The sequence below is a fragment of the Henckelia pumila genome, chromosome 1, assembly GCF_033568475.1.
Source record: "Henckelia pumila isolate YLH828 chromosome 1, ASM3356847v2, whole genome shotgun sequence".
NCBI lineage: Eukaryota > Viridiplantae > Streptophyta > Magnoliopsida > Lamiales > Gesneriaceae > Henckelia > Henckelia pumila.
The window spans coordinates 63,064,001-63,078,329 of NC_133120.1; the positions used below are offsets into that span (position 1 = coordinate 63,064,001).

The 14,329-nt window shown below is 32.6% G+C and overlaps 1 protein-coding gene across 1 annotated transcript; it reads right to left on the reverse strand.

Annotated features, from left to right (window-relative positions):
• Positions 1 to 5,539: 5,539 nt before the first annotated feature.
• On the reverse strand, positions 5,540 to 6,519 carry LOC140863580 (F-box protein At1g53790-like). The gene is made up of 2 exons (XM_073267110.1): positions 6,488 to 6,519; positions 5,540 to 6,209 (listed from the first exon to the last, which is right to left on the reverse strand). The coding sequence occupies exons 1-2, from the start codon at positions 6,517 to 6,519 to the stop codon at positions 5,540 to 5,542; spliced, it is 702 nt and encodes a 233-aa protein (XP_073123211.1).
• Positions 6,520 to 14,329: the final 7,810 nt, after the last annotated feature.

A 14,329-nucleotide genomic window follows, 5' to 3' on the forward strand; every position in this document is an offset into this window, starting at 1 on the left:
TCAGTGAGACAAACCCAAATACCCCATGCCCTTCTAGTTGAGATTTCATTTTTTCCAAAAGTGGACACCAATGGTATTTCTTCAGATATAGGATCTTTGATAAATCTTTGATTATTCATGTCAGGTCTCCTTAGCTTGATGAAATGAAAGGGCTCGTGTGATCCTTTTCCTGTTAGTTCTGGAGATGCACTAAAGAAGTATAACTCGAGCACATCTCCTCTGAACAAATGATCATTATTTGCCCATGTTTCTTGGACTGCATCCTGAATCCATTTTGTTAGATGTGATATTTCCTGGAAGCCTGGTGAAGTTGTATAAACTGAGGCTAAAGCCCCAAATTCATACCATAGCTTTACATCCTTAGTATTGACATTGTTTTTAGCCAAACCCTTAGATATATTCCTGCAACATCAACCCTGCAAGTGATCGGGTTGATTTCACTTCTTGTACTTAATTTCTCCCATCTTTGTTGATAAACCTGAAATGGAAAAATGACAGCTGGGTTAGTATCAATGTTAGATTTGCCCTTGTTAGTGTTGGTCCTAATATTGATCTCTTTCTCTTTTACCCCAGAGGCGGAGGGTTGACTTCATGAGTTATCCTCATCAATTGTTGCTTTATCTAGATCATCAAAACTGATGATAGATTATCGCTTGTTTCTTGAGTATTAGAATCCTCAACATATTGTTTTACAACCGGTGACAGTATTTCTTGTTCTTGTAAAACCAACAATTTTAACATTTTTTGTTTCTGAGAAACCAGTAGTTTTTCTATGGCATGCATAATTGGCCCTTGAATAGCAGCCCGTAGTTGAGTTTGAGCTTGCATACATCCTCTGATTCGATTGGATACTTTGATCCGATCATCTTGTTGTAACCTGCCCACCATATCGGCACTTATGACAAGTTGGTTGAACTCGGTTTGAAGCAACCCAAGGTGTTCCCTGAGATGCCTCTGCATTTTCATGATGGAATCCACATCACTGCCTTCCATCTCTTGTTAAGAAATCTGGAAGAATATTTTCATGAGATTTAATAATAACAATATCAAAAATATAATTTTGGCATAAAGCTTTCCATCTTAATAACCTAGCTTTCTCAGGTTTAGATTCAATCTTATTTCTTAGGAAAGCTTTTACCTGAGTGTTATCAACCTTCAAAGTGAATTTTTTAGCAAGTAAAAATAATGGCCGTTTTCGAAAGCCCTTTTAACTGCATAAAATTCCTTCTCGTTGATATGCCATCTGATAGCCTCAGATTTTGAAAAAAGACCGCTACAGTATTTGCATGGTATTTCTCCATCCGGAATGATCTTAGTAAGGACTGTTGCCCACCATTCGTCACTGGCATCTGTAAATAACACCAGATCATCTTCAGCCACGGGTATAGCCATTTTTGGGAGATTCTTACATATCTCCTTTAATTGGTTTACCCCTTTAGTATGGTCATAGGTCCATATAAACCTTGCATCCTTTTTTAACAAAGGACTGAACACCTTTCTGTACATTGCCAAATTGTTTATGAACATCCCTGCAAAATTAACTACTCCTAAAAAACTTTGGAGTTGTTTTACATCTTTGAGTTTATCTGAAAAATTCTTTACCTTTTCCACAATATGGGGTTGTAGAATTATTCCAGTTTCATCAATCTCAATTCCAAGGAATTCAATTTTTCTTGTTGCTATGACTGCTTTCTTTTCAGATAAAACCAGTCCTTCTTGTTTACAAATTTTAGAGAAAATCTCTAAATGTTTAACATGTTAATCTATGTTTTTTGATGCTATAAAAATATCATCAATATAAATAAACATGAAGTTGAAATAATCTTTAAAAATATTATTCATCTTTCTTTGAAATATTTGGGGTGCATTAGCCAATATCATATGCATAACTTCCCAGATATAATATCCTTGTGGTGTAGAGAAGGCTGTGAATTTCTTATTGCCTTCTTCCATCCGAATCTGGTAAAATCCAAACTTGCAATCAAATTTTGAGAACACTCTAGCATTTCGTACACAGCTAATTAGATGTTCTCTACTGGGTATGAAGTACCCATCAAACTCCAGGATCTTATTAATACCTTGGTAGTTAATAACTAACCTAGGTTTCCCTCTTTTTATTTCACCGTGATTTCTGACCAGAAAACCTGGGCTGTTATATGGTGAAACTCCTTCTTTGATTAAACCAAGGTCTAAATGTTCCTTGATATCTCTATTTTTGAAGTCCAGAACATCAAGGTTTAACATAACCCCATAAGGATGTATCGGATCTAAAATAGTTTTTCCATAGGGAGTTTGATGTAGCGGTACCTTACTTCTTCTTGACCTAGTTCCTGCTGGATGTGAATTTTCTTCAACCTGAAACTCACTATGTGGTTCTTTTGTTTTAACCACATATCTTGGAGGATTCCCTATAGGTTGTTCACCCTCAGGGGAATTCATTTTCAGATCTACTACTTTAAGATTCGAAAATGAATCTGCAAGATCTTGTAGATCCTCGAGATTAAATCTCTCTAAATTAGTCATCAGATAGTGTTTTTCTTTGATACTATTTTTATGAGATTAATCATCATTTCTTCATCAATTAAAGGTTTTTGTACCATTTTGGTTTTACCTTTCTGATGTAACAAAGGTTCGGTACCAAACGAGAGTGGTAACCTTTCTCATGTGCTACATTTTCTAGAACTAGAGGTGTGTTCTAGATTTATGATTTTAGTTTGAAGATCCTTTAGAGTTCCAAGAATTTCTTCTTGTTTCTTAAGAATTTGTTCAATCTGCCAAGGTATTTCATACAGCTGATTACTGTAATATTGTACCGTCTTTTGAATTTTTCTAAGATCTCCGGAGAGTTTAGAGAAATCTGGTGTAATATCTAGAAATTGAGAATTAAAAATCATATTTCTCAATATCTTCAGAGAGTATAAAAGACCTAAGTCTTTTTAAGTTCTGTTGTAAAGAATCTATTTTGAATAGATTCACTTGTTTATGGGATTTCATATAAATGAAATCCTTTTGGTTCAAACTCTCGTTTGAATCCATGGTTTGTTGAAAATCTCTTCCTCAACAAAGAAAAGTGTGATTTAATGAATAATATAAAGTCTGAATAAAATTACCTAGGCTCTGATACCAATTTTGAGCCAAAGGGAAATTTTAATACAAAATATTAATATAGGGGTAGTATAGGAAATTTTTAGTTTGGAGGACATATCAGGGAAACTTTTTATTAAAAGAAGGACGTAATTGGGAATAAAAAAAGTGTTAGTATATTTTTGGAAAATTTAGGAAACTATTTCAGTTTTTATGAATGAATAGACTGGTATTTGGATTTTCTAAAATCCGAGGCTTGTTGTTTAATGTGAAAACATTGAATAACGCCAATGTCAACTAGTTTCGGTTTGGGGGTGAGGTAAGCTGATTTGAGGTAAACTGAACTGAGGTGAATTGAACTGACCAGTTGACCAAGATCAGTCCAGTAGCTAGACTGAAACCAGATTTGTAACTAACGCATTAACTCAAAATAATGGCAATTAAGGACAATAAATGAGGAGCTTAACAGTCATATTTATCCCTATAAATAACATTCATTTTTCTGAGTAAAAGTTACACAATATTCTGAGAAAATCACATGCAAAAGTGAGTTTGAGCCTTCAGTTGCAAGTTCAGTCGAGCAAGGAGAAGTTTTTAGTCGGGCAAGGGCATAGTTACAAGACCAACCAAAATTCAATTTAGCAATTTATTATAAGTGGACGTTTTAAAGTATTGAATTTCTATTTATATGATTTAAAACTGATTCCAGCGTGTTATTGTATTCAAAATAGTGATTTTACGAAAACTGAACTATTGATTTCCGATGCACTGAATCTTTTGAATTAGTGGTAGAAATATATATTCTGAATACTACTGAACTATGATTACTGATTATTGATTCTTGGCCTCACCATTTAGAGGTTAATATATAAGGAACTGATATCAGTTAGTCACGAATTCATAATACAGTTTGGTGCATAAAACAGATTTATGTCATTATTGAAGAAACAAATTTCTGTTATGTTTTATTCTGTTGGATATATTTATGTATATGAGACTACTGTTAAAATAATTTTAAAAGTTAGGATGATTTTCCTCATTTTCTGAGTGACGACCATATGACCCACCCAAAACCATCTTAAATAAAATCGAGGAAGAATTAGAAGATAATGAGCAAATTCAGTTCTGGGGTTGGTAAAGAAGAAGAAGAAGAAGAAGAATACTGATTAGTTTTATTATTATTCTGTCTGCTCCGTTAAGACCCTGTTTTTGATCAATTATGGATTATGTTATGTGTGTTATGCATTGTAAAGACATTACAAATTCAGTTTATGAATGACAATGCATTTCAGTTTTTGTGAATGAATAGACTGGTATTTGGATTTTCTGAAAATCGATGCTTGTTATTTAATGTGAAAATGTGAAATAATGCCGATGTCAATAAGGAACAGTTTTGGGGCGTGACAGTAACTCTATCAGAATTTTTATGATTTGAGATTGTGTCTTGATTAAGACGAAGTTGCTAGGAGTTCCATTCGAGGGATTGATTGGATTGAGTTTTTTTTTTTTTTTTTTTTTGCAAAGACTTGTATAAATCAAAGTATTCTAGTGGCAATCCTTATGAAAATAGGAGAAGGGTATACATAAAAGCTTAGACTTCGAACTTCCATAAAAAAATTCCTGATGTTATTTACTTTACTGCATATTTAATTTTCCTTAGCAATCAGTTCAAACTTGGAATGTGAGAAGCGTTCGTACTAACCAGCTCGGTTCTCACACCGATTTATCTGTTAAAAATATCTTAGAAATCGAGCAGGTAACTCAACTTAATTTTCAGTCAAAGTTTTTAAAAATATTTTAAATTGTGTATTCACCTCCCTCAACCACACATTTTCGATCCTAACAATTACACACATTTATAATTAAATTTGATAGTTCCAAATTTTGTAATTTTTTTCGGGTAAAACTGTGTATCTCTTCCTTTATATAAAGAATCTTTCCCTTAGACATCATCTTTTCATTTGCCAAAATTACCCTTATGTAATATAAATATTACACTTTTATTTTTATTTGTTTTTTTTTCTGAAATTTTCATATTTCAAATTTTCATATTTTTCTCAAGTAAACATTATAGATAAGATAATTGATAAATAAATTTTAAATATATTTTTATATTATTTTATAAATGAAAAATAAATAAATTTAAATATTATCAAAAAAATAATATTTATACATAACATATAATATTAAATATATTATATGATTTTATACACACGCAACACGTGTGTGCGATTATGCTAATATTTATAATTAATAAAAAATAATAATATAATTTTTTTTCTCATTATAACTATATTTATTAAATATAAAAATAATAAATTTGTTCTACGCACAAATTGTTTCGACGTGGGGCCGAACCTCTTAACGAGATCACGTAGGCCCACCGTCTTAGGACCCGGCCCAACAAGAAACTAATTATTTTTTTTAAAAAAAATTATATGTATGTGCTTAAAAGTTAAATCTCTCCCCTTGTGGCTAGCTCTCCAACGTTGCAGTAGTCTACATCTGCTGCCAACCAATGAAGATTTCCGTTCAGAGACGCTCCGATGGAATAGCAGCAGTAATTCAATGGGGTAATACTAATGGGCGCAATGCATCTCCACTTCCCAGTTGTTCCGAGAGTGTAAACATGGGAATCACAACTTGGAATACCTGTGGGTTCGGATTCTTGAAAAATAAGGACCAACTTGTATTGGCCACCGTTGGTGCTTACACCGAACCCGTGTGAGACTGTAAAGGGAAAGGCTGTTTCCCTTTGAGGTGCTGGAAGCGAAATATACTCGCGCTTGATCAGATTGAATATGTAAAGATCGTCGAAAGGCCGCCTGGAACGCAAGCAAAGGAAACCATCGACCGAGCCTACTATGGTTGGAAATCCATGGAATATCTTGATAATGTCGAATTTTGCGACTGGAACGCAGTGAAGCTCGTGGCATTGGACCTGATCACCGAGTTCATCTTCGAATCCGGAGAAGTCGAAAAGACTCGAATCCCACTGTTGTTGGTGGACAAGGATTCCAGGAGATGTTTTAGAGAGATGGAGGTTGGCGAACTCGGGAGAGTCGAGTAAGTGGAGCCATGTCTTGCAAACGCACTTGAGACGCACGATGGCAAGGACGGGAAGTCTTGAAAGAATGTTGGTGATGATCCATGAGATGTGAAGAATGCTTCTTTATTTGGCGATTGATTGATTGCTTTGAATTAAGTTGCTGTTGTTTGTGGGATTTGGCCTTGTTTTTTCACTAAAAGATTCTTGATTTGTGGACGCGTGATTGCAGGTAAGTTAGCCTAAGTCAACACTTTATTTTGTTTATTTAAAAAAAGTTGACCTCGAAGGGGAGCGACTCAAGGTCCATTGGCTCATGCGGAGGTTAATCAAAGGATGTGCACGAGCGGCAGAGACCTGATGGAAAAAGCAACATGGCCAACCCCCATAGCATACCTCCACAATATTTTAGTAGAAAATATGTTTCACACGATGATCGAACCCGCAACGCTACTTGAATGGGAAGGGGGTATGAGAAAATTCCACGCATTTGAGACATTTGAGAGTTGAGACGCCGTAGGGGTGAGCATTCGGTTAATTCGTTCAAAAACCGAACCGAATTAACCGAATTATGTTTAGGCTAATCGAACCGAACTGAATTTATGCTAAAATCGATTTAACTGAACCGATTTTTTTACAAAATAAAATTAAAAAAATACAAAATTTTATAAAATTAATAATTAAAATATGATATTTTTATTATAATAAAACACATTAAGCTTAAAAAAAATTAAAGTAACAAAAATTTAATACAATATTAAATATAAACACATTAAAAAATATATTATAAATTATATGTAAAGCCTAATAAAAAAATTCAAAATTTAATTATTTATAATTCGATTAACCGATTTTTTTTTTTTTAAGAAAATCAAAAACCAAACCGAATTAACCGAAATTTTCTAACACTAAAATCAAATTTTTGAATTTTTGAATTCATTCGGTTCGGTCGGTTAATTCGGTTTAACTGAAATAATGCTCACCCCTAGTTGAGAGTGTTATTTTTCAAAAACAAAATTTAAACTAAAGTCGTTTTGTTGTTCAAAACAGAAGTAAATAACAAATTTACAAATCCTTGTATCAATTCAGATAAGTAAATTCTATAAGGTTGCGTTCTAAAGTATTTCAAAGTCATGAATTTCGATTAGCTTTATTGTTAATAATTAAATACGAGATCAAATCTTAAATCAATATCTTACTTATTTACTCATTAATTATATAAAATAGAATGTATTTTAGATCATATCGTTATTGGACAAACTTGAAATTGTTCCTAATTATATTCCAAAAATAATAATAAATTCTTCTTAATTAACATGAAAATATGATATAAATATGAAATAGATCGGATTTCAAGTTTTTGGATTACTTTTCTAAACAACAAAAATATATTTGAATATAGTCAAAATCTATGGCAAAGCTCGACCGAAGGTTGCGTTTGGATTAATGAATTTGAAATGTAAAGATTTTGATTTGCTGTATTGTTTATAATAAAATAATAGATAGAATCTTAAATCGACACCTTAATTTTTTGCATATTAGTAATATTGCAAAATAGAATGGCTTTCAAATAACGTCATTATTAGGTGAATTTGAAAATTCATCCTAGTTAACATCAAATATTATATATATATATATATATATATATATATATATATATATATATATATATATATATAAACATGTAAGGAGTAAATTTGAAGTTTATGGTCTTAATTATCTAAACAATAAAAATACATGTGAATATATTTAAAATTTATCAATCCAAATACAACTTGAAATTGACATAGACTATGCTACAACTGAAGTTTACATGACATGGTGCATCATAGCGCTTGATGGAAGTGGATCCAACAGTCATCATATCGTTTTAAAAATTTCTGCTCATTGCTAAGCATATGCCCTATGTCATCTTGATCATGACTAATATAAAACTTGGTTTTCATTATTTCTAAGTAATTTATTTTAAACCAAATTTTTTTATTTTTTACAATTTTCATTGTAATAAACTAGGATTGTTTTTTAATTAATTTCTGCATAAATTCATTTTGAAAATAACAAATATTTGCTATTATTTTGCTAGTTAATATAATTGAACATATATTAATATATGATATTTTAAATATTTCAATGAATAACTATTTTGAATAGAAACTTGAACTAGTTTTTATTTAAATAAAAGCTTCAACTAATTTTGGAACCATCATCAACATTGTTGTTGATGTGGAGCAAGACAAATTGACTAGTTTTGGGAATACTGTAATGTATATGTCATCTAGGGTGCAAGTAATTTATGTTTGGGGGATAAATTTTACTTGAAAAAATTCTTTGAGAAAAAATATAATGATTAAAATATCCTCAATATTATGTCGATCTTTTAATTTCTTAATGTTGTGAAAAGTAAAATTTATAAAACTCAAACTCAAAATATTCTCAAACTCCACACTTTAAATTTATTCTCTCAAATTGTGTTTTTCTACACAAATGAAGAGACCTATTTATAGATCTCAATGGAAGATTAGTCCAAAAATTAAATCATCATCATCTACATCATCACACACTAATTTTCAAAATAATACAACTCAATTTTCAACAATTATAATATAATATAATATATTTTCAACACTCCCCCTTGTGATGATGATCGTCATATGATGATTGTCTTTATTACGTGTTTTATGCTGCCTCGTTAAAAACCTTACTAGAAAAAACCCAGTGGGATAAAAATCATAGCAAGAAAAAAAGAGTGCAGCCATGTAAACTCCCCCTCATGTTAATATGAGTGATTCTTCACATATTCCGTAGATTGCGCATCCTAATGTTGTATATATGCTTTCTGAATATCGTCGTGAGAAGTGCCTTTGTGAAGAGATCTGATGAGTTCTCACTTGATTGAATGTAACAGATATCAATATCTTTATTCTTCTCAAGCTCTTGAGTGTAGGCAAAAAACTTTGGGGGGATATGTTTGGTTCTATCACTTTTGATGTATCCTTCTTTCATTTGAGAAATACATGCAGCATTGTCTTCATACAACGTCACAGGCTTCTTGTCTACTGATAATCCACAAGAAGTTTGGATATGTTGTGTCATTGATTTTAACCACACACATTCACGACTTGCTTCATGTAATGCAATAATCTCGGCGTGATTTGATGAAGTTGTTACGAGTGTTTGTTTCTGTGAACGCCAAGAAATTGCGGTGCCTCCACGAGTAAATACATATCCGGTTTGGGAACGTGCCTTATGTGGATCAGATAAATATCCAGCATCAGCATAACCAATGATACTTTGATTGGTGTCTTTTGAGTACAAAAGTCCCAAATCTGTCGTTCCTCGTAGATAACGGAATATATGTTTAATTCTGTTCCAGTGCCTTTTTGTTGGATATGAACTGAATCTTGCCAATAAATTTACAGCAAAAGATATATCAGGTCTAGTGCAATTTGCAAGATACATAAGGGCACCAATGGCACTTAGATATGGTATTTCTGGACCAAGAATAACTTCATCATCCTCACATGGACGGAATGGATCCTTTTCTATGTTTAATGATCTTACAACCATTGGAGTACTTAATGGATTTGATTTATCCATATTAAAATGTTTAAGGATCTTTTCTGTATAATTTGTCTGGTGAACAAAAATTCCACATTCTTTTTGTTCGATTTGCAAACCCAGACAGTACTTGGTTTTTCCAAAATCCTTCATTTCAAATTCTTCTTTCAAGTACATCATAACTTCTTGAATTTCTTTATTCGTTCCAATGATGTTTAAATCATCAACATATACAGCAATAATTACACATCTGGATGTTGTTTTTTTGATGAAAACACAAGGGCATATTGGATCATTTACATATCCCTTTTTCATCAAGTGATCACTTAGCCGATTATACCACATTCGGACTGATTTCTTCAACCCATATAATGATCTTTGCAATTTTACAAAATAAAATTCTCTGGGTTTTGAACTTTGTGCTTCAGGCATCTTAAATCCTTCAAGGATTTTCATGTATATATCACTATCAAGTGATCCGTATAAGTAAGCTGTAACAACATCCATAAGACACATTTCCAAATTTTCAGACACTGCCAAACTAATCAAATATCGAAACGTAATTGCATCCATAACAGGAGAATACGTTTCTTCATAATCAATTCCAGACCTTTGAGAAAAACCTTGTGCAATAAGTCTAGCTTTATATCTGACTATTTCATTTTTCTCATTTCGCTTTCGAATAAAAACCCATTTGTATCCAACAGGTTTTACACCTTCAGGTGTGAGGACTATAGGTCCAAAAACATTACGTTTATTCAGCGAATCCAATTCAACCTGGATGGCATCTTTCCATTTGGCCCAATCATGACGAGTTTTACACTCACCAAAAGATTTTGGTTCATGATCCTCATTTTCATTTATGATGTCACAAGCCACATTATAAGAAAATATCTCATCAATATCTTCTATGTTTTTTCGGTTCCATATTTTTCCAGTATTAATATAATTGATAGAGATTTCACGATTTTCTTCAGTTTGTGGTTCTGACAGAACATTTTCATCATCAGGTGTTTCTTCTGAAACACCATTTTCTATTTTACGATCATCGTGCTTCTCTATGTCTTTTCTTTTTCGAGGATTTTTATCCTTGGAACCGACTGGCCTTCCACGCTTCAGGCGTTTAATGACATCATGAGTGTCTTCAATCTGTTTTTTTGGAATTTCAATTCGAGCTGGGGCATTTACAGCATGTATATATGATTTTGTCACCTCTTTTGTGTCTGCAAATGCATCTGGCATTTGATTTGCTATTCTTTGCAAATGTACAATTTGCTGTACATCTTTTTCACATTGTTTGGTCCTTGGATCCAAATGTAACAATGATGGTACATACCATGTGATTTCTTTTTCGATGTGTTTCTTTTCTCCCCTTAACACTGGGAATATTTCTTCATTAAAATGACAATCAGCAAAGCGTGCTGTAAACACATCGCCTGTCTGAGGCTCAAGATATCGAAAAAATTCTTAGATGAGAAATATTTGGTTCTTTACCAAATGCAAGTTGCAATGGGGAGAATTTATGATATGCACTTGGTCTGATGCGAATTAATGCCGCAGCATGTAAAATTGCATGTCCCCATATAGAAATAGGGAGTTTTGTTTTCATAATCATTGGTCTAGCAATCAGTTGTAGACATTTAATCAATGATTCAGCTAATCCATTTTGCGTATGAACATGAGCTACATGATGTTCAACAGTGATTCCCATTGACATACAATAATCATTGAAAGTCTAGGATGTAAATTCTCCAGCATTATCAAGTCTTATTTTCTTGATTGTATAATCGGGAAATTGATTTCGCAATTTTATTATTTGAGCCATCAATCTTGCAAATGCCACATTCCGAGTTGACAATAAGCATACATGTGACCATCTGCTAGAGGCATCGATCAATACCATAAAGTATCGAAATGGTCCACATGGTGGATGAATTGGCCCACAAATATCACCCTGAATACGTTCAAGAAATATGGGTGATTCAGTTTGGATTTTAGCTGGTGATGGTCTTATAATAATTTTTCCAAGTGAACATGCTTTACATTGAAACTTATTATTCTGAAAGATCTTCTGGTCTTTCAGTGGATGACCATGTGTATTTTCAATAATTCTTCGCATCATTGTTGAACCAGGATGTCCCAATCGATCATGCCAATTTGTTAATATTGATGAATTATCTATCACCATATTTGATTCAATTGGACTTATATATGTATAATGCAATCCAGTAGGGAGCATTGGTAGTTTCTCAACTACAAATTTCTTTCCTGACTTATATGTGGTAAGACACATATATTTCTGATTTCCATCAGTCATTATCTCAGTATCATACCCATGAGAATATATGTCATTAAAACTCAACAAATTTCTTTTCGATCGTGGTGAATATAAACCATCATTTATCAAAATTTTTGTACCATTAGGTAACAAAAATTTCGCTTTACCAAAACCTTCAATCAAGTCTACAGGACCTCATATTGTATTCACCATTATTTTTGTTGGTTTTAGTTCCAAGAAATATCTTTCATCTCGCAGAATAGTGTGCGTTGTACCACTATCCGGTATGCAAATTTCCATGATATTTCCATGTTTGCTCATAGCATTTTCCATATCAAACTTCACAAAAATGTAATAAAGAAAAATTAAGTACAATACAAATGTAAAATATAACATGCTTTATAATACAAAAATGCGTAAAAAATACAAATTTATTACAATCTAGTCCCACCAATATTTTAATCAATGTCTTCGAAATCATTCAAAAAATCTGCAGCACTGAAACTAGTTGAACCAATTAAATGGTCACTATTTTCAACAAAATTGGTCTCTTTTCCTTTCCCCTTTATCGATTCTTTATAGAGCTTACAAAGGTGCTCGGGGGCTCGACAAGTTCGTGACCAATGTCCCGGAGTGCCACATCTATAACAAACACTCTCGGTTCTTTTTGAGTGATTTTCATTTTCACTCATGTTTTCATGCTGCCTTTTTAGTGGGTGGTGTGTGACGCTCTTTTGAGATGAGTTACTGAAATAACTATCTCGATTATTTTCATATCCACGACCGCGTCCACGACCACGGTCATTTCTACGTCCACGTCCACGCCCACGTCCTCGACCTCGTCCACGACCAAAATCTGGTCTATTCCTTTGATTTTGGTTTTCATTTTTCATTACGACATTTGCTTCAGAAAATGCCGTTGATCCAGTGGGTCGGGATTGATGATTTCTTACTAACAATTCGTTGTTCTTTTCCGCCACAAGAAGACATGCGATTAGTTTGGAATATCTCAAAAATCCACGCACTCTATACTGTTGTTGTTGAGTTATATTCGATGCGTGAAAAGTGAAAAATGTTTTCTCAAGCATTTCCATCTCTGTGACTTCAAGTCCACAGAATTTTAATTGCGAGACTATTCGATACATCGCAGAATTATAATCACTGACTTTTTTAAAGTCTTGGAATCTCAACGTATTCCATTCATCACGGGCGGTCGGGAGTATCACTTCCCTTATATGCTCAAATCTTTCTTTCAGCCCTTTCCATAAAGTCATTGGGTCTTTTTCTGTGAGATACTCACATTTCAACCCTTCATCAAGATGTCGGCGCAAGAAAATCATAGTTTTTGCTTTATCTTGTGAGGTTGATATATTATTTTCTTTAATGCTTTCACTTAGACCCAATGACTCAAGATGCATCTCAACATCAAGAGTCCATGGCATATAATTTTTTCCAGTGATATCGAGTGCAACGAATTCAAGCTTTGCCAAGTTTGACATTGTGGTACTAGAAAAATAACAATGCATTTTATTAGTTAATTTCCATTAATATGACAATACAAAATAATGGATAAACGATGAGTACAAGTAAGTGTACAAATAGAGAAAAAGCATGTGGTGGAAAATCGCTGATGAGTACAAAACTCGTGAGCATGATGATCATAATCGTTATGAAAAATATCCTTAGAAAAACCAAAAACTCCATCTTCTTCTTTTTCGAAAAAAACCGAGGAGAAAATGTTTTGAGATGAAGAATGAATTTTGGTGTGATTGAAAATGAGTTTGAGTGAAAATATTTATAGGCCAAAAACTAGCCGTTTGTGACCGTTGGGGGTAAAAAAAAATCGAGTATGTGTTGAATAAAAATTTGTGATAATGATACAATGCATATAATGATAATCATAATTAAATAATTATGTATATCATATCACATTATTATAAGATCGGTGTCGTAGACAACCTTTTATATAATATTATGAATTTATACCAATATAGTTAGTATAAAGTCAGGTATAGTGTATCATATCACATTATTATAAGATCGGTGTCATAGACAACCTTTTATTTAATAACATGACATTATACAAATATGATTATAATGCTTAAAAACCTTAGAGGCTTTTATACTTATCGTATCCCTTACCGGGAGTGTGGGATGTCGTCTTAACATCCTCCCAGGATTTATAACAAGTTTTTAAAAAAAATTCATAACATGATATTATATATTAATATATATACACAATAAAAATATATAAACAGTAAAATAAAAATTCTTACTTGTTGAATATTTTTTACTTCTTCTTGTATTTTGGAGCGTCGAAAATTATAGAGAACCTTCGAGCGATCGTGCTGATAACGTGTTGT